General features: G+C 38.2%; 5 protein-coding genes across 10 annotated transcripts in view; 4 read left to right on the top strand and 1 right to left on the bottom strand.

Annotated features, from left to right (window-relative positions):
• LOC125801117 (zinc finger protein 850-like) overlaps nucleotides 1-8,758 on the top strand; it is a 527,199-nt gene extending 518,441 nt beyond the window's left edge. For all 6 annotated transcript variants that reach the window (XM_049477209.1, XM_049477213.1, XM_049477212.1 and 3 more), the window contains exon 3: nucleotides 3,556-8,758. In XM_049477209.1, coding sequence (XP_049333166.1) covers nucleotides 3,556-4,391 — 836 coding nt within the window. In that variant the 3' untranslated portion in view covers nucleotides 4,392-8,758. The remainder of the gene's footprint in view (nucleotides 1-3,555) is intronic.
• LOC125801287 (zinc finger protein 239-like) overlaps nucleotides 1-21,079 on the top strand; it is a 262,488-nt gene that overhangs the window by 13,971 nt on the left and 227,438 nt on the right. Inside the window, exon 2 of the mRNA XM_049477756.1 lies at nucleotides 3,166-3,216. The gene's annotated coding sequence lies outside the window, so the exon portion shown is untranslated. The remainder of the gene's footprint in view (nucleotides 1-3,165; nucleotides 3,217-21,079) is intronic.
• Nucleotides 1-21,079, top strand: part of LOC125801267 (zinc finger protein 271-like) — a 251,973-nt gene that overhangs the window by 22,806 nt on the left and 208,088 nt on the right. The window lies entirely within an intron of this gene.
• The window catches only part of LOC125801291 (zinc finger protein 239-like), a 327,337-nt gene that overhangs the window by 256,069 nt on the left and 50,189 nt on the right, over nucleotides 1-21,079 (bottom strand). The window lies entirely within an intron of this gene.
• LOC125801276 (zinc finger protein 271-like) lies at nucleotides 14,969-20,249 on the top strand. Its single transcript, XM_049477729.1, has 2 exons — nucleotides 14,969-15,401; nucleotides 18,297-20,249. Exon 2 carries the CDS (start codon nucleotides 18,440-18,442, stop codon nucleotides 19,568-19,570), a length of 1,131 nt encoding a protein of 376 aa, XP_049333686.1. The 5' UTR covers nucleotides 14,969-15,401; nucleotides 18,297-18,439; the 3' UTR covers nucleotides 19,571-20,249.

The following is a 21,079-nucleotide window of genomic DNA, read 5'->3' as shown; positions in this document are numbered from 1 at the left end:
TTTTTTTGAAAAATTGTCAAAATGTATCATCAATAATAGGTTATTTAATTTACCAAATACTGAAAACCAATGGGTCCATTTTTGGACCCCAAGTATCTACTTTCATATGAGCCATTGATCACCAGGGTACAGTGTACAGTTAAAAAAATATTCAAAGCTGAATAGAGGGACCCTCAAAACAGGCGAAAATTCAATTTTTTGGCCACTGTTAAATTAAGCTTGATCGTTGCTCTGTGGTAAAGGCACGTGCAGGGAGGGGGGAGGGGGTGGATTCGTTGGTTACATGATCCTCACAATTAAATATCACATGCAAAAATAAAAAAAATATGTAACTTTTACAACCTTGCTGGCTTACACAAAGTGTATAGTCAAGCACAAAAACATTTATAATTTAATATTTTTATTTATTTATTATCAGCACTACCAATAATAAAGGTGAGATTATGAATCAGCACCATGGAGCAAATTCGTAGCTATCCAAAATATTAAATAAAAATATTTTTATAAATAAAAATGTATAGCTATACAGTATATGTCTTGAAAAATATGAGATGTTACTATGTGTGTGTGTGTGTCCCTCCAAAGGTCTCTGCACAACTCTGCTGTGGTACCTTGATTTTTCTCCACTTTTGGTTTAGAAAATCTTTCAGAGCTGATACTACATTTCACACAGTGTTGCTCCTATCCACTAAGCTAGCTAATCTACCTAGCTCTCACAGACAAAAACAATAAAAAATATTCAGATACCCTTCATATGAACTTGTTATGACACAAACTTTCAGATTGTAAAATATTGTATGGTAAATTTGGGCTGACCCAGAGTAACCTAGCATAGGATTTGTGTGGGCATGCTCACATATGTGTGCGTGCTGCCCACATATAACCCACAATGCCTACAGTGTGTAAATGGTGCAGGCTGAATTAGGGCTGACCCACAGTGTCCCTGCATGAGATTTGTGTGCACATGCCAAAGTGCAGGTTGCCGACATATAACCCATACCGGGTATGAAATGGTGCAGGCTGAATTTGGGCTGACCCACACTGGCTCTGCATGGGAATTGTGTGGGCATGCTAAACTGTGCTTTGCCCACATATATCCCACACTTGCCCTTCAGGGTGTGAAATGGTGCAGGCTGAATGTGGGCTGACCCACAGTGGGCCTGCCTGGGATTTGTGTGGGCGCATCAAAGTGTTGGCTGTCCAAATAATTCCCACACTGGGCCTACAGGGGCATTAATGCACTGGACCAGTTTAGGCTAACCCACAGCGGCCTTTTATAGGATTTGAGTGGGCCAGCCAATGAACAGGCTGCCCACAGAAAACCCATGTTGGGCCTGTTTGGAATTTTAATGGGCTAGCCCCTGCCCACAGTGCCCGCACTTAGCCCACGAAGGGCCGATGTGTAGCTTTTTGCTGGGTAATAATGCACTCCATATATGCAGGATTAAAGTAAAATAAATTATACTGGACATAAACATATATAAAATGTCTCTAGAAGATATATAATAGGAAATGAAAACAGTGTGAATTTTTCTTTTGCTTAAAACAGCAAGAAAGTACTACCCTGAATGTGATAATTAGGGGTGGGTGATATGGCTCCATATTTCAGGGTAATATAGTTCATGATATTCAAAAATATTGGCAACATTATTTCTTACGATATTTATGGCATACTGCCTTATTAAAACAGATTAATGTCATTTCTGGAGCTGTGATTGCATGCAGATAAATTATCCCATAAATGGTCCTACACCTGAATAAAAAAAGTAATATTATCTAATTTCTAGAACATAAAAACAGGAAGGGGTAGGTCGAGACTCTTCATCAAGCATATACATTTAATACAGGCTTTTTCTGCTTCCGGTCACTGAAATTATTGTATTGAAAAACTAAATATTCGATTATAAAAGGTGAGGGGTAGAGATATACTGCAAGTCAGAAAATTACAAAGATATTTATAAGATAAAATGAGATACACTTTGTTAGAGCAGTATGACATATTTACAGCTAGTGCTGGACGATATGGCCAAAATTTATATCACGATACATTCCTTAATTTCGGTCGATACAATATAATTTCGATATCGATATAAATATTTGGAAGGCCTCAGAAAAACTGTTAGGAATCCCTGCAATGGAAATCTGTACCTATTACTGTCTTTAAAGCCTCCTCTCATAAAAAACTGTATAATACTTTAGAAATTAAAAAATGGTCAGAATGAATTAATGCTCACCTTTATTTGCATGTAGCAATATAAAAACATGACATCTCTGTCAAACACAAACCAATAACCTATTTACATTTTACCAATATAAATAACTTTACATTACAACAGAGGCAGAGCTTCTTATCCTTTTGTAAACATATTTAACAGGTCAAAACAAAAGTGCCTCATCCAGGATAAAGAATGCAGAAAGCCTTCATTTATATAAAAGGAACACGATATCACCGTCAAATAAACAAACCTATATCAACTAGAAATAACTTAGATACAACATAAACTACATAAGTGCTTCAGCCAGAATAAGGAAGATATTGTGTGTAGTGAAACTGCTTGAGGTGGTGGAACAGATTAGATGCATTACCGTTGCTAGTCAACTCCACTTTCCGGCACAATTGGGAGCAAGCTGAAGTTTATCAGACCTTTGAAAGCCGAACCACTGAATTAGACCTGCCTCCCTCAACTATCTCTCCTGTTTAATCACTTGTGGAAGCATCAGGGGTGCTAAAATCTAAAATTCTGCATCAGGGCCGAGCCTAATCGAGGAACTCGGTTCGGCCGCACTGCGCTCCGCTCGGCTTCATAGCGGGAGGTTCTAGGTGTGGACCGGAGCGCAGCCGAGCTTCAAGTTTTAGTAGTATGGATTATAGTGTAAAGTGTGATACTACTAAAGTAGTAGTATAACACTGTATTCAGTGCTCAGGAGAGCAGCAGTGTTTCTGCTACATACATTTTGCAGCTGCAGCCTGCTGACAGTCAAGATACAACTACATATTAAAATGTCTGTGAATTTATAATGGGATAAAAGTACTGAAGCCTTTATTGTAGTATGTAGGTGTCCCAGTAGTTTTCTCCATATAGTGTAACTAATGTAGGTAATTCTTTTTGGTTAATTGACCTGCTTTTATTTTAATACACAATTTTTTTTTCTTTGTTTTTCCAGAATAAACAACCAGGATATTTAATAAAGAGCAGTGTTAAACTGCTGAAAGAGGTGAAGCTGAAGCCATCCAGAAGAATCTCCTGAAAACGCAGAAATTGTTTGCTACATTTCACAGACAGATGGAGCCAAGTCCCAACATGGAGAAACATCAGCACTCTGTCAAGAGTTTTACTAAACAGAGTGATCTCAAAAAACACCAGCGCATTCACACAGGAGAGAAACCGTATCACTGCTCAGACTGTGGGAAGAGTTTTAATCAACAGAGTCATCTCAAAAAACACCAGCGCATTCACACAGGAGAGAAACCACATCACTGCTCAGACTGTGGGAAGAGTTTTACTGAACAGAGTAGTCTCAAAATACACCAGCGCATTCACACAGGAGAGAAACCGTATCACTGCTCAGACTGTGGGAAGAGTTTTACTAAACAGAGTGATCTCAAAAAACACCAGCGCATTCACACAGGAGAGAAACCGTATTACTGTTTCGACTGTGGGAAGAGTTTTACTCAACAGAGTAGTCTCAAAATACACCAGCGCATTCACACAGGAGAGAAACCGTATTACTGCTCAGACTGTGGGAAGAGTTTTAATCAACAGGGTCATCTCAAACTGCACCAGCGCATTCACACAGGAGAGAAACCATATTACTGCTCCGATTGTGGGAAGAGTTTTACTGAACAGAGTAGTCTCAAACTGCACCAGCGCATTCACACAGGAGAGAAACCGTATTACTGTTTCGACTGTGGGAAGAGTTTTACTAGACAGAGTAATCTCAAACTGCATCAGCGCATTCACACAGGAGAGAAACCGTATTACTGTTTCGACTGTGGAAAGAGTTTTACTGAACAGAGAAGTCTCAAAATACACCAGCGCATTCACACAGGAGAGAAACCGTATTACTGCTCAGACTGTGATAAGTGTTTTACTACACAGAGTTATCTCAAACTGCATCAGCGCATTCACACAGGAGAGAAACCGTATCACTGCTCAGACTGTGGGAAGAGTTTTACTAAACAGAGTAATCTCAAAAAACACCAGCGCATTCACACAGGAGAGAAACCGTATCACTGCTCAGACTGTGGGAAGAGTTTTACTCAACAGAGTCATCTCAAAAAACACCAGCGCATTCACACAGGAGAGAAACCGTATCACTGTTCAGACTGTGGGAAGAGTTTTACTTTACAGAGTGAACTTATATTACATCAGTGCATTCACAAAAGATAGAAAAGTATCCCAAATCTGTTCCTCTGCCATAAAAAATGCAAACCTTAAATCTTTCAGACAGCCAAAAACACCTCATCATGCACAAAATCTTCACTCTGTTACAAGAACTTCATTTAAAAATGGCTTTTTACAGGTTCAGAAAAATGAATCTTATCCAGAGATGATGTTTACTGAATTTCATGCTGTGTTTTTATGTATGTTTGTATACCTACATTAGTTAATGCCTGCAGAGCTCTTCAACACTTAGTGTTGTGTTTTAAGAAGTTTTTACACACAGAATCATAAATGGTACCACTAACAGCATAAACTAGGAACATACATTTTTACAATTTTTCAGTGATATGCTGAATAAATAGTAAAGCGATGATGCTAGCTCAGAGTAAAATGGTATATTAAATCTCAGCATTAGCTTTAGAACTAATAATAAACAAAAGTGAGGATTTTATCATTCTGGGACATTTTTAGGTTTAAAAATTGAATATGCTTTGCCATAAGTAGGAAATGATCATTTGGTCAACTTATGTCATTTACAGCCTTAACACATTCTCAATTGTTTACATATAAAAACTTTCTTTATTTTTTCCTCCACTCCACGTTTGTAGTTGTAGTTGGAGCGAGGGCACTGCCAGTGTTTGCTCCAGATGTTAGATTAGCATTACTTAGTCTTTTAAAATGTAGATGTCATAGTTTAGTAGGAGTAGAGTATTCTTAGGAGTAGAGAATATTCTTAGCTTGCAACAAAAGGCCAACAAAATCCTTTTCAGAGTTAAAAAAAAAAAAAAACGGTCTAGCTGTAGTTTCCATACTGAAAGCAACACTCAGCAGGCTATGCAGCAGTAAGACTGCAGGATCCTTGATTCCCTCTACTGCACATGTGTCAAACACAAGGCCCGCGGGCCAAATGTGGCCACATCCAAGCGAGAGCTTGTAAGATCTTAGTGTCTATAATAAATAGGTCAGAAGCGTTCTTTGACCAAAAACTACTTTTCCCACAATGCTTGATTGTATTACCCGCGAAGTTACGGCTTACTGCCACTACAGGGCAGTGTAGTCATTGATGTGGAAACCCTGCCGGAGGGAAGGCGTAACTTCGCGGGTGGAATTGAGACATACAAACGTTTATCCCATAATGTCCAGAAAAAGAAAAGTTGCAGACGGACGGCTGTGCTTCAAGGCGAAAGTGTCTCTCTGACATATCCTCATGGATGAGGGAGCATCACCTTCAATTAAATCTCTCAAAGACTGAACTTCTGGTTATACCAGCAAAACCATCTTTTCAACACAACTTCTCTATAAGTATCGACTCTCTCTCTCTCTCACCGACAAAGGTTGCTAGGAACCTGGGTGTTATGGTTGATGACCAACTCTCCTTCACGCACCATGTGGCCTCAGTTGCTCGGTCCTGCCGCTTTGCGCTCTATAACATCCGAAAAATTAGACCGTTCCTGACGCAACAGGCCACCCAACTCCTGGTGCAAGCGGTCGTCATCTCACGCCTCGACTACTGCAATGCCCTACTAACTGACCTCCCGGCCTGTGTAGTAAAACCACTCCAGATGATCCAGAACACAGCAGCACGTCTGGTCTTCAACCAGCCAAAACGGGCACATGTCACCCCGCTGCTCATTGAGCTCCATTGGCTACCAGTTGATGCTCGCATCAAATTCAAAGCTCTTACAATCGCCTACAAGGTGATGACAGTACAGGCTCCTTCCTACCTGCACTCGCTCCTCAAGGCTTACGCTACCTCCCGGCCACTGCGCTCATCCAGTGAACGTCGCCTCGCTTTGCCAAACATGCACACAAAGCAATCCAGACTGTTCTCATACAGAGTTCCCCAATGGTGGAACAAACCTACCCTCCACTACCAGATCAGGAGAATCTCTCGCTATCTTTAAGAAACTCCTGAAGACAGAGCTCTTCAAAGAGCACTTACTCTCTTAACACCTCTAACACACTAACTACTTCTAACCTCATTTCCTTCTTCCTCTCCTTCACTCCTCTATCCTATTATTCCCCTTTGTCCTCCTTTTATCCCTATCCAAAGATGTTTTACCTTTAAACTTATTTTACATTGTACTTGACTATTGTAAGTCGCTTTGGACAAAAGCGTCTGCCAAATGTAATGTAATGTAATGTAATGTAATGAAAGACCGGTATGCCTTTTGTGTTACGAAGAGTGTTACTGACCAAAATAAACGCTTGTTAGGAGAGATATAAGTTCTGTGTAAATATTTATAAGACAATAGCTGACAAAATCTGTTTTAATGATGTTAATAAACATCACTGTGACAGCGCTAGTCACAGTTTCACCTCAGCAAAGGACGAGGACGTGAATCACTTATCTAACCAGCCTTTACTGATTTCTGCCCCCAATAACCCTTTCAATAACCTCCAATAGCCTTTAATAGTCTTCAGTAGCCTTCAACAGTCTAACCTTGCAGCCGTGGTGTGTCCACTAAACTCCGTAGTTATAAACATCCTGAGGTTAGCAGCGCGCTAACTGACCTGTTTATAATGTAATCAGAGCAGTGACTCCGTGACTCTGCTCTAAACTGCTGCTGTTAGCTGCTTGGGCTGAAAGATGAACTGTAGAGAGCTGTATTATTCGGTTAGTGGGGTTAAAATCTTTATTTCATACACGGAAGAACTTTAAAAATGCTCCAGACTGGCTCAGCTGAGCCCTGTAGCCCGTGGCTGGGCTGTAGCTCTGACTAAGCAAAGACTGCGGGCTTGTGGTGCTGCAGCTGCAGCTCCGACTAGTGGTTGGATGAGGAACTGCTAAATCTGAGGAAATGCTAAATCTATCACATGTTATTAACAGCTCACAATTTTTAATTTTATATTTATTAAGCCTTATTTCAGTATCAAACGTTTTGATCAAAGTTAATGTATCTTGTATTTTATGTCATTTCTATTCACTTGAATAGTTTGGTTCTTGATTGATGGAGTTTTTGGATTTCATAACATGACAAATTAAAAGGATTTATGTTAATAGAGCAACAAGCAAACATTTTTCCCATGCAACTGTAATATTTGATTAAATAAATAGTATATTGAGAGTTATTTAACATTTAAGGAGTAATTACATTCATTTTATATTACATTTGGTTACATTTTATTACATTTATAAGTTCCATCTGGCCCTCAGAGGACAGCCAATATGCCAATGTGGCCCTCGGCTAAAATGAGTTTGACACCCCTGCTCTACTGGTTTTCTCATTGGTCTATGGTTCAGTCAGTCTGATTAAAAATCTGCAAGTTAATCTACAGGGATATTTGGTTGTGTTGTGTTGCTAAAGTTATATACTCTGTTATCTTTTCCTTATTTGGTATCGTTTTGCTAAAGGTTTTTTTTTTATATCTCTAAAGGTACTAAAAATATCTAATCCATTTACTTTATTGATTGTTTTATCCAGTACCAGCTATTATCGTTGTTTTACATCACCTTATGTATTTACTCATATTCATATCTATGTGATTCAATAAAAGGCTTTTATATTGCAAGATCTGCAATCTTATCTATTCTTTCAACTTAAGCATTTAGCCAAAAGCTTTTGTGCACAGCCAAACATACATTCAAGCAACCACTATATACAGTGCCTTGCAAAAGTATTCGGCCCCCCCTTGAACTTTTCAAACTTTTGCCACATTTTGGGTTTTAAACATAAATATATGATTTTTTTGTTTGTTTTTTTGTGAAGAATTAACAACAAGTGTGTAAGAATACGGAGGAGTTTTGCCTTACTATGTTCATTGTTCATTGATTAAAGGGTTAATCTGTGTGTAACTAAATCAGCATTTCACTTAATCAGTATGTTATTCAAGCATTTAGCACGATTCATGATGATTCACATTGTGACTTAGAATGTATGTATATTGTGTCCTTGTGCTCAAAGCAAGGCCGTTTTTCTTGCAACTTAGCATGATTGATTTTTTCCAGCAGAACCATGAGTTTCTGTACATGTAATCTATAGTCTGATAAGGTTGGGGTGATCGAGTTCTCGGCTGACGTATAGGATGAATAACTGCTTATCAGTATCAGGATCCGGGGGGTGTGAGGAGCCTCCTCACACACTATTAGACTGAGGCCAGGCGAATGCCTGTTTTTATTAGACTCTGTCTAGGAAGAAGAGTAGAGTTGGTCGGGAGAGCTTCTCCCGAGAGGGACTACAGAGCCACAGGTCCTGTTCACACAGCCGAGAACTCCGGAAACCCCAACTTTTCTCACCTTTGGGGTTTTCCTCTTATTTTCACCTTTTTATTTCAATTCAATTTTTCAATAATCTTTTTACTCAATTTTTGATGTATCCAAAAAAACTGTTTTGCTCAGAAGATTCTTTGAATAAAATCTGACGGAACTACAATTTTGGACTGGATCTCCTTTTCTTCTTTATGACGTATCATGCCAGATACATCATAATTCGAACAGTAGATCAATAATCTTTCAATCGTGAAGTGGAATGAAATTTATTGGATACACATTATGTTGAGATACTCAGTATTTTGAGAACATTGGTATTTAACTTGTGTGAAACTGACACCAATAAATCCATAACTCCTGCTATTTACTTACATAGAAGTGTTTTTTTTCTCAGTAGCTCAGTCGCTGTGAAGTGTGGAGAATAGTTTTGCAATATATTGATTATCGCTGAATCGCAGTTTTGAGATATCATCGTTATCATTAATTTACCACTTTGCTCAAAGGTGCTGAAAAAAACTTGAAAATGGGCCTTGAAAGTGCTTGAATTTTACCTTGTAAAAGGTGTTTGAACCCTGTGTTTAAAAACCCCAGCAGCACTGCTGCACCTGATCTACATGTACCAACACAACACACACAAACACGTCACCACATTAGTGTCAATGCAGTTTTAAGAAATATTTATCACGAAAATAAAGCTCTCTGGCGCTGGGAATTAAATATACAGGGTAAAATTTAGGCTAATCGGATATGCAGGTGAAAAAATAAACTGTGAAAAAATATGTGTGTGAATATGTGTATGTTTATACCTACAAATCTCAAATGTAAATTGACATAATATGGACCATTAAATGACGGTAACAACCTGACACTTAGCTAATCTGCATACCAGTAGGAGAGAGCAGAGATAGACTGGCTGTGTATGAAACGGTAGGCAGCTACCACAATCCCTCATGCCTGAGCTGTTCATATGTTAACACCCACTAAATGATTAACCCTTTACAAGTATTAATATGAACTTTAGGAAAAAGAATATAAACAGAATTGCCCTTTTTTCTATTGTGAGTTAAATGAAGTCACTGCTGCCTATTCTAATAAGCTAACCGTATTACTAGCTTGACGAGCTCTGGGGACATTTTTACATGGGATGTGTCTGAAAGATCTGTGGACAAAAAGACATTACTTAAAATAATAAAAAGTATTATTACAAACGTTACAAAATGACTTTCTGAGCTGAAAAAAACAAAACAAAAAGAAAATATGTTTTATATAAATTTATTGAGATATCATATATATCCTATACCCAGTTTATAGACACATTTGGGACATACCAGGGTTGGACAATGAAATTGAAACACCTGTCTACAGTCACTCAGTGTTGGATCTTAGTTTTACATGAAAATAAATCTATGCCAGTTTTTATTCTGAGCTCTGGCTCGCTTCTTTTTTTTCCCTCCTTTTTTCCTCCCTGTATCACAAACTCTTCTAGTTCCTCCCTTTACCCAAGTTTGATTTTAGGAAGTCTTTTACGTCTTCTCTGTATATGTGTTGTTTGCAGAGGCGGTCTTTGCATAGAGGCATTGCTAGGCAACTGCCGTAGGGCCCGTCCCACTGCAGCCCACTGTAGGGGCCCTTTGACTAGCTGCAAACTTTCCATAGGCCTACAGCTGGTAATTGGGGCCCTTTGGACAGTAATTCACGGATAGTGTGTTCATAAATGGTGATTCTTGTATGTTTAAAATGGAAACAAAGATAACACAATACATTACAAAGAAATACAGATTCCGTCCACACCCCCTCTCTTTCGCGTTAAAATGGAATATTCCATCCATGCCATGTGGCCATGCCGGTGAACCACAAACGCGCTGCTTGTGAAAGACGGAATTAAAGTGAAATTAAGTGTACAAGTGGGTTGTGAGCGAAGCCATGAAGCGCCACCACCCAAGAGGCTAAACTTAAAACAGATGCTCTTCCAAAAGCTTTTTTAGTGTGTCAGCACCACTGGACCAAATGTTTTGGTGGAGGAGGAGGACGAGGAGGTGCCATACTAGGGTTGTGTCATTTATGACCCAACATCGCGATGGACCATTGCGATGCCACGCCCACTTTTTTCATTTTTCCAGAAACATGCACTGACCTTCTTTAGGTCTTCTTCACCTAAAACTTTAGCAGGGATTGTACAGAAAAAGATCAAATCAGGTATATAACTTAAATGAATTAGAGTCAGGGATAAAATTAAAATACCCTACTGCTATAAATATGCCTAATTGGCATGTTATTATATTATTTATTATTATTCTATTATTATTAAGATATTATTATTTATATCTAGGTTACAGCTTGTCTTCGTTTTCTTTCTACATGTCTGTATTAATTTTAAACATTTCATGTTATTCACGCTAATAGAATAAGCCTGCTCGTTGTGCGTCGGGTGCGTTGGGCACCTTACTTTGAATAATTACTAGTTACTAACGAAGTTACCCCACTATAAAAGTAACTAGTTACCAGTAAAAGTAAGTATTGACTTACTTTAAATCATGTAAATTCTATTATTATTGTAAAAATAATAAACGAAAATAAAACCAAAATGTTGACAAAAATATAATCTAACGAATTTCAAAACATAGAAACGAAAAACGTTAAAATGGTATTGATATGACATAATATAATCAAACAGTTTAGCTTCAGTAAAGGAAAGCGCGCACGGCATTGCGATAAAAAAAAACTGGAGCCTATCCCAGCAGGCATCGGGCAGAAGGCAGGATACACCCAGGACAGGCCGCCAATCCATCGCAGGGCAGACAGACACAGACAGACAAAAAGACACATTCACTCACACACTCACACATGAGGGGCAATTTCTATCAAGTTCCAATTAGTCTGAACGTGCCATCTTTGGACTGTGGGAGGAAACCGGAGGAACCCAGAGGAAACCCACGCAGACACAGGGAGAACGTGCAAACTCCACACAGAAAGACCCGGGTCGCCCCAGCCGGGAATCAAACCCAGTCTGTCTTACTGTGAGGCAGAAGTGCTACCCACTGCGCCACCATGCCGCCCATTCATTTTAAATATTTTTAGTATTTTATTGATCAAACACCCCCGCCACCGATATCATCCATCACGATGTTTCAATGTAAGCATCGTCATCTGCCAGTTAAGGAGACATCGCCCAACCCTATGCCGTACACTCTCTCACACACACAAACACACACACACACACACACACACACACACTCACTCCCCCCACATATGTTCCCTCTCATACACATGCATTATCTCTCTCTCTCTCTCTCTTATTCACACACTCACACAGGGACACTCTTCATCACTCACTCAGATGTCTCTCTCACACACTCATTCTCTCTCTTTCTGTCACACATGCACTTACACAAACTCTGCCTCCTCTCTCTCTCTCTCTCTCTCTCTCATATATTTTCACTCTACATGTTGATGTGATTGATAATTATTCTTTATCATTAAGTTCAGTTACAATTCTAGATAATAATTACTGATTGACTCACTCACACAAATGCTCTCAGTCACACTGCTTTACCTTTTTTTTGGCATTGGGGTGTATATTTTATTTAAAGATATGTTTATTGATTGCACATATAAAAAGTACAATTAGCATTGAAAGCTTCAATTTTCTTTTTTTACTATTTTTTTTAAATAAATATTTTCCATTTTGACATACAATGGTGTTATATCTGAAACTTATTTCTCGCATATTAACGTTGATGGCCCCCTAGCTAAATTCGCCTTGAGCCCCCAAATTGCTAAGTCCGCCACTGATCACCATATAGCTAGGTAACCAAGTCTTATTGTTAAGGAAACTTCTCCTTAACTGAAACTAATTAAAACGGTAAATAAAAGAAAAACTAAAACGAACTGAAATGACAGATTGAATACCCTCATTTTTGTGTTTGTTAATTTATTTATAATTGATTTATATTAATGTGGTATATCATGATATATATCGTTATTGTGATATCTTTTTCCCATATCGCCCAGCACTACTTCTAAGTAATATTAATTCATACAATTTTTATTTTTTACCTTTTAAATCTTTATCTGATTTAAATTTGAATGAAGCATGTATAAGTGAAGGGTGTTCTGTTAACTTACCAACATACACTTGTTCTTATATGCAATAAAATGGCATTGTAAGATCTAGCTGCTGTTTTATTTTTTCAAATTCCTGCTACATTGATCACGTGACCAACGATGTCTAAAAACCTTTTCCTTTACACCACTTTATAAAAGATTCCTCATTTTTTTTACAACACAGTTAATAATTTTCCACCACATTAGCTTCAGACTAACAGTGATATGCACTCCTGAGATCAATATGTGTTGTTTTGTATATGTAAAACAAAATCCTTTAAATATAAAAAACACAAAAGAAAATTTGGTGAGAAATGTAAATTTAATTGTGTTTTACCAAGAAAAACTGCAGCTCCACATCAATGGCTTAACTGATTTGTTTACTAAATCAATATAGCTGACACGGTGGCGAATCACAGCATCGGGTTAAATCCCAACTTCATCTGCAGAGCCAGAGAGCAGCAGAAGCCTTACACCAGCAGATTCAGAGCAGCAGCTCCAAGACCTGCTGCAGTTTTACAGAAGCTAATGTTACCCACAGTTTCATCATCTCGATATCTATGTTGTATATGCTGGAGAGTGAGTGAACTCTGACCCGACTCTTTCCTTTTTTTTATGTTCTAGAAATGAGATAATATTACTTTTTTCCAGACGAGGGACCTGGGTTAAAAAAGCACTGGGAACATTAGCTAGCTAGATAGCATTAGATACTTGGGTTAAAAAAAGCACTGGGAACATTTGCTAGTGTTGTAAAAAGAAAATGGAAGATGGGTTACCCCCATCCACCATCCGGGGTACAACTCCCCTGCATGTTCGTTTTGATGGAGAGAGTTGCAGACAGGTGGAGTGGAGTTGAAAGCAAATCAAGTATTTATTACAAAGTACTGAATTCAGGAGAACCAATACATACAAGACAGTTAGCAGCCATCAAATAGTAAAAGTTCTGACCCCCCTCTGATCTGACTCCATGTTTATACCCCAAATGACGTGAAACCTGCTGATGAGGCGTTGATAAATTCATCTCATGTTAGTATGCATAATTTCACGTGTTAGTAATCCGTTTCACGTGTCTGACCGGACCACTAGTGTTTGGCCTTGACTGTGTGCAGTCAGACAGTGTGGCATTGTTTCAGGAATTGGACAGTGCCGCCCTCCCCATGTGCGTGCGTCCTCCTCCCACTTTGGTAGGTGAAGGACTTTACACGCACAGAGAGAAAGGCAGCACTGTTCATCCCGAAGTCTCCATTGTATCAATTCAGTTCGTACAGAGTGTACCAGTCGATGATTGATGGCCGTTAGTTAGGGTCATGCAGCGACCGAGATGCCTTAAGCGTGAGCTAAACAAGTCACACAATAGATTTCATATGTTATATGCTAATATGTCAGTAACACGTGGTTAGTACGCCATACAGTAGATCCTATGTGTTAGTTAAATGCCTTATGTATCATTTGGGTTAATTTGCCATATAATAGAGTCTGTGTTAGTTACATGCCTTATGTATCATGTGGGTTAGTTTGTCATATAATAGAGTCTGTGTTAGTTACATGCCTGATCAAGCAATGTTTAACTATATGTGTAAAGAATATATATTGTGATTACTGTTTAATCTTCTATATAAATGTGTATAAAATACAATGTGAGTAATATAAATGCGTATAAAATACAATGTGAGTATTGGTTAATCTTCTATATAAATGCATATAAAATACAAGGTTTCACACAATGATTATGTAATTATAGATGCTAAAGTTAAGTAATCATAATTTAAATAAACGGTTACTCTTCACTAGCTAGATAACATTAGATACTGGTTAAAAAGCACTGGGAACATTGGCTAGCTAGATAACATTAGTTACTTGGTTTAAAAAAAGCACTGGTAACATTGGCTAATTAAATAACATTAGATACTTGGGTTAAAAATGCACTGGTAAGATTGGCTAGCTAGATAACATTAGTTACTTGGTTTAAAAAAGCACTGGGAACATTGGCTAGCTAGATAACATTAGATACTTGTGTAGGACCGTTAAAAATATCCTGTGTATTTGTATTTGTATTATTTCTTTGTTTTTCGTTTTCGTTTACGTGTAAACGAACTCCATTTCCCAGGAGCCTTTTCTGTTTCGCGGGTTTTTCCTGCTGATTTCCTGTTCAGCTCAGCCAATCATACGAGTGAAAAGCTCGACAGACATTTTTCTATCCAATCCGCGCCGAGTAGGGGCGGGACTAAGAGGGAGAGTGTGAGTGTCTGTGGGTGTGTGTTGGAGGAGAAGGAGAGAGAAAGTGAGGAGAGAAGTTGTGTTTAGACTCTCCGGAGCGCTTTTATTTACTTGTTATCCGCTCTATAACACAGTTACAGTGCTATTGTACTGTATAGTGCTCTAAACCGCAGCGTTCAGTTCAGTTTTACTGCGGAACCTCTGAAGAGGCAGTTCAGCCGGACTGTGGAGTAAAGGCGCTTCTCCGCGGACTGAGAGCTGCTGCTGCTGCTGCTGAGTTTCCTCGCGCCTGTCTGCAGCAGCTCGGCCGGACCTCGCGTGTGAGTTGAACACGGAGGGTGTTCTGATCTTCCCGGCGCTCGTGCACTGCGTCGTCTCCCGCTGTGAGTGCTGGGGACTGCTGCGCTCTGACCGGGAGCACCGCGAACCGGGAGTGTGTTGCCATGGATACTGAGGACGCCATCTCCGCGAGCTCTGTGTGAACCGTGAGTAACGAATCAACTGACTCGGTTGACTCATTCGATTCACTTTCGCTTTCGCTGACTGAGTGGAGTTATACGTGCAACAACATACTGGCCCAACAAAAAGCGCTTGAACTGTTTATCTGGGTGTTTTACCTCTTATTGGAGGTGTGTTTTCTCAGTTCAGTGTTTCATACTAATTGTTTAAACCAAGAATCGTTTTATTTATTTTGTTTTAATTTATTTTTATTAACCAGAGTTTCACCAAATATATAAATAAAAAGGTAAATAAAATGAGATTAACTACTTACATAAATGCATTAAACATTGAAAGGGGTCAAATTGACCCCAAACATAATAGGAGGATTAAGTGACTCAAGCAACCAGGGGTGTTTGTTTTATTTCTACACAGAACCAGATATAATCTGGCCCAAATAGTCTCAACATCAGTAACTTCTTCCTTTTAATGTGTACAGAAATTCTGTCTAAATTGGCTAATATTTTGTAGTAGAATGAGAATGCTTGCTGGACTCATTTGAACAAGTTTTTACCATCCTATTAACAAATAAACTCAAACAAATGCTTTGTATTTTATAATTATTAGTTAAAAAAAATTATTTGCATATGAATTTTCAAACGCTTTTTCAAGTGTGAAGTACCCTTCTATACAGAAATCAGGATGGTCCATTGTGATGTCAGAGAGTGATTTTACAGGGAGTAGGTGTGAATTACCTCAATTTATGGAAAGCTTTTAGAATACATAAATAGTAAGACTTTAGACAAGGTGAGCAACAAACAAGATCTGCTGCAGTACGATCTCCTTTTCAAGAATCTGCAGGACATCAAGAAAGTAAAGTAAAGAAAATGTAACCATATTATTTTTAACGAAATTTAGATATTAAAAAAGTTTCTACTGGAATCAACGGCACCGACCTTTCAATAGTAATTAGTAAGTGTTATTTGTTGGGGTAGTTTGAAGTGACTAACAACGAAATACATTTTTCTGATAAACTGGTGCACATTTCTATCTCTTCTATCTCTGAGTGTCCCTCTTAACTGTAGCCATCTTACCTAAATTGAAATGTAAGTGCCAACAAGTTGGGGCATCACTTGCAGTTTGCCATCAACAGTGAGGACCAAGTCCATCTGGTACAACTTTAGCATTTATTACATACAGTGTTAAAAAGGTTATGTAAATTTGGTGTAAATTTCTGAACAGTGTTAACTTACATGGTAAATTTTGTCAGTAAAAAATAATTTGAATACACATGGTGACCATCACAAAGTGAAGCATTGATTATTTAATACAAGGAGTACGTGCTTCTCTTTGGGGTGGTCAAAATGGTACTATTGATCAATTAAGTGAAAGCTCATCTTATTCAGTTCATTTTCAGTAATTAAAGTTTACTATTCAATTTTAAATTAAATATGAACTACATGGAACGAAAGGAACAAAAAATTCTGCGCAGGTCTTCTGGGAGGCTGCCACGAGAAAATCTGGACACTGTATTATGTACAGTAACTGTAACACTACAGCATTAATAATCAGCATCTTACATGCAGATAACTGATGGTGATTATTTAACAGCTCATGAGTGCTCGTTTCCCTCTGCTCCGCTCCTAAACTGCAGCTTAAGTGGTTAATGTTAAATTTACCTATAATAATACAAATATATCTCCTCTTCAAATATAAAACTTTAATCTCAAAGCGAACTGTTTTATTTTTTAAGAGTGTCCCTTAAACGCTGTGGTACATGCGCAAACGTACTTAAACATTCTGATTGGGGATGTAATCGGGTACAGGTGTTTACAAGGCTGTTGTTCTTCTTTGTATTGGATTATTTAAAGGATTATCCACCTCGTTCAATCGGATAAAAATTGTATTCAGAATGGCCTATTTACATGGACCTGCTCTATTCCGATTGAGCCAGTAATCTGAATTTTAGTGCATTATTAGGCTGCATGTAAACGTACACATTAGTTCTGACATTTGAGTAAAATTTGGTAAGTGCTATTTGTTGGGGTAGTTTGAAATGGCTCAAGCAACAGTCTCATATTTCTACACTGAACTGGATATAAACTGGCAAAAGTATTCTCCAACATCAGTAAGTTCTTCCTTTAATATGTACAAAACATTCTTTCAGAATTGGCTAATATTTTGTAGTAGAATGAGAATGCTTGCTGGACTCATTTTGTAAAAGTTTTAAAAGTTTTTACCATCCCATTAACAAATAAACTCTTAAACAAATACTTTTTTTAAACAATTAATTAGTTTGAAACTGACATTTGCATATGAGTTTTCAAATGTTTTATAAGTGTGAAGTACCCTGCTATACAGAAATTAGGATGGTCCATTATGATGTTGAGGACTTCAGGAGTGCATATCACTGTTAGTCTGAAGCTAATGTGGGGGGAAATATTGTTATCAGGAATCTTTTATAAATTGGTGTGAAGGAAAAAGCTTTGGACATCATTGGTCACATGATCAATCTAGAATGAATCAACCATCAGCAGAGTGATTTGAACCAATGTGTGTCAGGGTTTTTTGGCACACGCCTCAAAGCTTCAGATTAGAGGGTAACATCACTCTCTTTCTTTAAGTTCTCAGCTTCCAGTGAGACCAAAACAGAATCAAGATTGTCTGTCTAAACAGTGGGCAGTCCTTATAAAGGCACTAAACAGGTGTCAGACTGATTATTGTGAGTGACAAAAGGTGGCCACCTTCTAGTGGATGGAGGACCACCAGCACCCCTTTACACTATGGACTTAGAATGGGATAAAAGTACAGAAGCTTTTATGGTAAATGAAGATGTCTCAATAGTTTTATCAGTATAGTGTAAGTGATTTGGGCAGTTCTCTTCAGTTAATTGACCTGCTTGTACTCTAATATTCAATTGCATTTTTCTTTGTTTTTTCCAGAAATGAAAATCTTCTCCTGAAATTCATCACCAACAACCAGGACAGACAAAGAGCAGTGTTAAACTGCTGAAAGAGGTGAAGCAAAAGCCGTCCAGAAGAATCTCCAGAACACGCAGAAACAGTTTGATACATTTAACAGACAAATGAAGCCAAGTCCCAACATGGAGAAACATCAGCACTCTGTCAAGAGTTTTACTAAACAGAGTGATCTCAAAAACCACCAGCGCATTCACACAGGAGATAAACCGTATTACTGCTCAGACTGTGGAAAGAGTTTTACTAGACAGAGTACTCTCAAAGTACACCAGCGCATTCACACAGGAGAGAAACCGTATCACTGCTCAGACTGTGGGAGGAGTTTTACTAAACAGAATACTCTTAAAAAACACCAGCGCATTCACACAGGAGAGAAACCGTATCACTGCTCAGACTGTTGGAAGAGTTTTTCTGAACAGGGTAATCTCAAAAAACACCAGCGCATTCACACAGGAGAGAAACCGTATTACTGCTCAGAGTGTGGGAGAAGTTTTACTCAACAGAGTAATCTCAAAATACATCAGCGCATTCACACAGGAGAGAAACCGTATCACTGCTCAGACTGTGGGAAAAGTTTTAATAAAAAGAGTATTCTTCAAAATCACCAGCGCATTCACACAGGAGAGAAACCGTATTACTGCTCAGACTGTTGGAGGAGTTTTTCTGATCAGGGTAATCTCAATAAACACCTGAGCATTCACACAGGAAAGAAACCGTATTACTGCTCAGAGTGTGGGAGAAGTTTTACTCAACAGAGTAATCTCAAAATACATCAGCGCATTCACACAGGAGATAAACCGTATTACTGCTCAGACTGTGGAAAGAGTTTTACTAGACAGAGTACTCTCAAAGTACACCAGCGCATTCACACAGGAGAGAAACCGTATCACTGCTCAGACTGTGGGAGGAGTTTTACTAAACAGAATACTCTTAAAAAACACCAGCGCATTCACACAGGAGAGAAACCGTATCACTGCTCAGACTGTTGGAAGAGTTTTTCTGAACAGGGTAATCTCAAAAAACACCAGCGCATTCACACAGGAAAGAAACCGTATTACTGCTCAGAGTGTGGGAGAAGTTTTACTCAACAGAGTAATCTCAAAATACATCAGCGCATTCACACAGGAGTGAAACCGTATCACTGCACAGACTGTGGGAAAAGTTTTAATAAAAAGAGTATTCTTCAAAATCACCAGCACATTCACACAGGAGAGAAACCGTATTGCTGTTCAGAGTGATCTCAAAAAACACCAGCGCATTCACACAGGATAGAAAACTATCCCAAATCTGTTTCAATTAAAAGTGCGAATCGTAAACCTTTCAGACAGAGCACCTTATCCTACACAAATGTTTAACTTTATCACTTGGGACACGTTCCACCAGAAAACTGAATTTAACAATGGATTTTACAGGTTCTGCAAAATGAATCTTATCCAGGGATGATGTTTATTAAATTCCATGTTATGTTTTATCGTATGTTAGATGTTCCAGGACATTCTTTGTGAGACAGAGCTCAGTGCTTAGGGTAGTTACTGTAGGAGTTCAGTTCTGAAGAAGGGAAAAAACTTACTCTGTAAAATTTAGATGTCATAGTTGTTAGGAGTAGAGGAGGATTATTAGCTTGCAACTAAATGTTTAGGACCAAATCTTCAGAGCTTATGATTTGAATGCTTTTAATGTATTTTCTAGTATATGCAGATTTGATTATTTCTATTAATTTCTAGTATCTCTGTTTTCACTCTGTGGAAGCCGTCCTCAGTTCCCCAAGCTAAGCATAGCTTATCTTAATGCTATTTACTGCTAGACCCATCTGTATGAAAGAAGAAGTGAAAACACCACCTGAGGAACTCAACAAAAGTGAGACCCAGATCCACAAAGAGACGACACTGTGCCAGGTACTGCTGTGTGGACCGAAGGAGCATCCAGACCCTGCAGAGAGGCCAACAAAATCCTTTACAGAGGTTAAATAAAACGCTCCAGCTGTAGTTCCCATACTGAAATCAACACACTCCAGGTTTGTGTAGCACAGTAAGGTTGCAGGCTCATTCATTCCCTCTGCTGGTGTTCTCGTTGGTCTATGGTTCAGTCGTTCTGATTAAAAATCTGTTACCATAGAGGGATATTTGGTTGTGTTGTATTACTCAAGTTTTATACTCTCTTATCTTTTCCTTATTGAGTATTATATGTTGCTGAAGGTTTTTAATCTTCAAATTTATTAAGAATATCCAAATCATTTAGTTTCTTAATTGTTTTTAATCTCTACAAACTATTATCTTTATATTGTTTCACCTCTATATTTACTCATCTGTGAGTTTTATTAAACTACTTTTATATTGCAGATCTGCAGTCTCATTGTGTTTTCTCAACATATGTTGGACATGAAACCTATAGGCCTGAGATTGTCTTCTGTTATTACTTGTTAAATACTCAAAGGCGTCCAGCAGAGAAATCCAGTGTGAAATTGGAGTGAAACATAAAAGTCAACGTAAGATTGAAATTCAGAAATATATATATTTTTAATGGTTCAGGCTTAAAAGGGTTAAATATACAATTACTTCCAAAGGTAGAGTAACATGGGTTTAACTTGTATTCATATGTTTATAAAATTCTTTATTGTGAGTGCTTGTGGGTTGTGTTGTTTTGTTTTTTTGAAGAGCATAGTCATTCATCAACTACACTTAATTACCAAAATCTACATTTGAGTTATTGACCATTGTTATTGGCAGCTAGTCTTAAATGTAATTTGT

Source organism: Astyanax mexicanus, chromosome 4 (assembly GCF_023375975.1).
Source record: "Astyanax mexicanus isolate ESR-SI-001 chromosome 4, AstMex3_surface, whole genome shotgun sequence".
NCBI classification, from domain to species: domain Eukaryota; kingdom Metazoa; phylum Chordata; class Actinopteri; order Characiformes; family Acestrorhamphidae; genus Astyanax; species Astyanax mexicanus.
Note: the sequence above shows the minus strand (reverse complement) of the source record. Positions and strands in the feature narration are given on the sequence as shown.

Excerpts from the sequence above, each read along its gene's own strand:
- LOC125801276 (XM_049477729.1), top strand. The coding sequence starts at position 18,440 with ATGAAGCCAAGTCCCAACATGGAGAAACATCAGCACTCTGTCAAGAGT.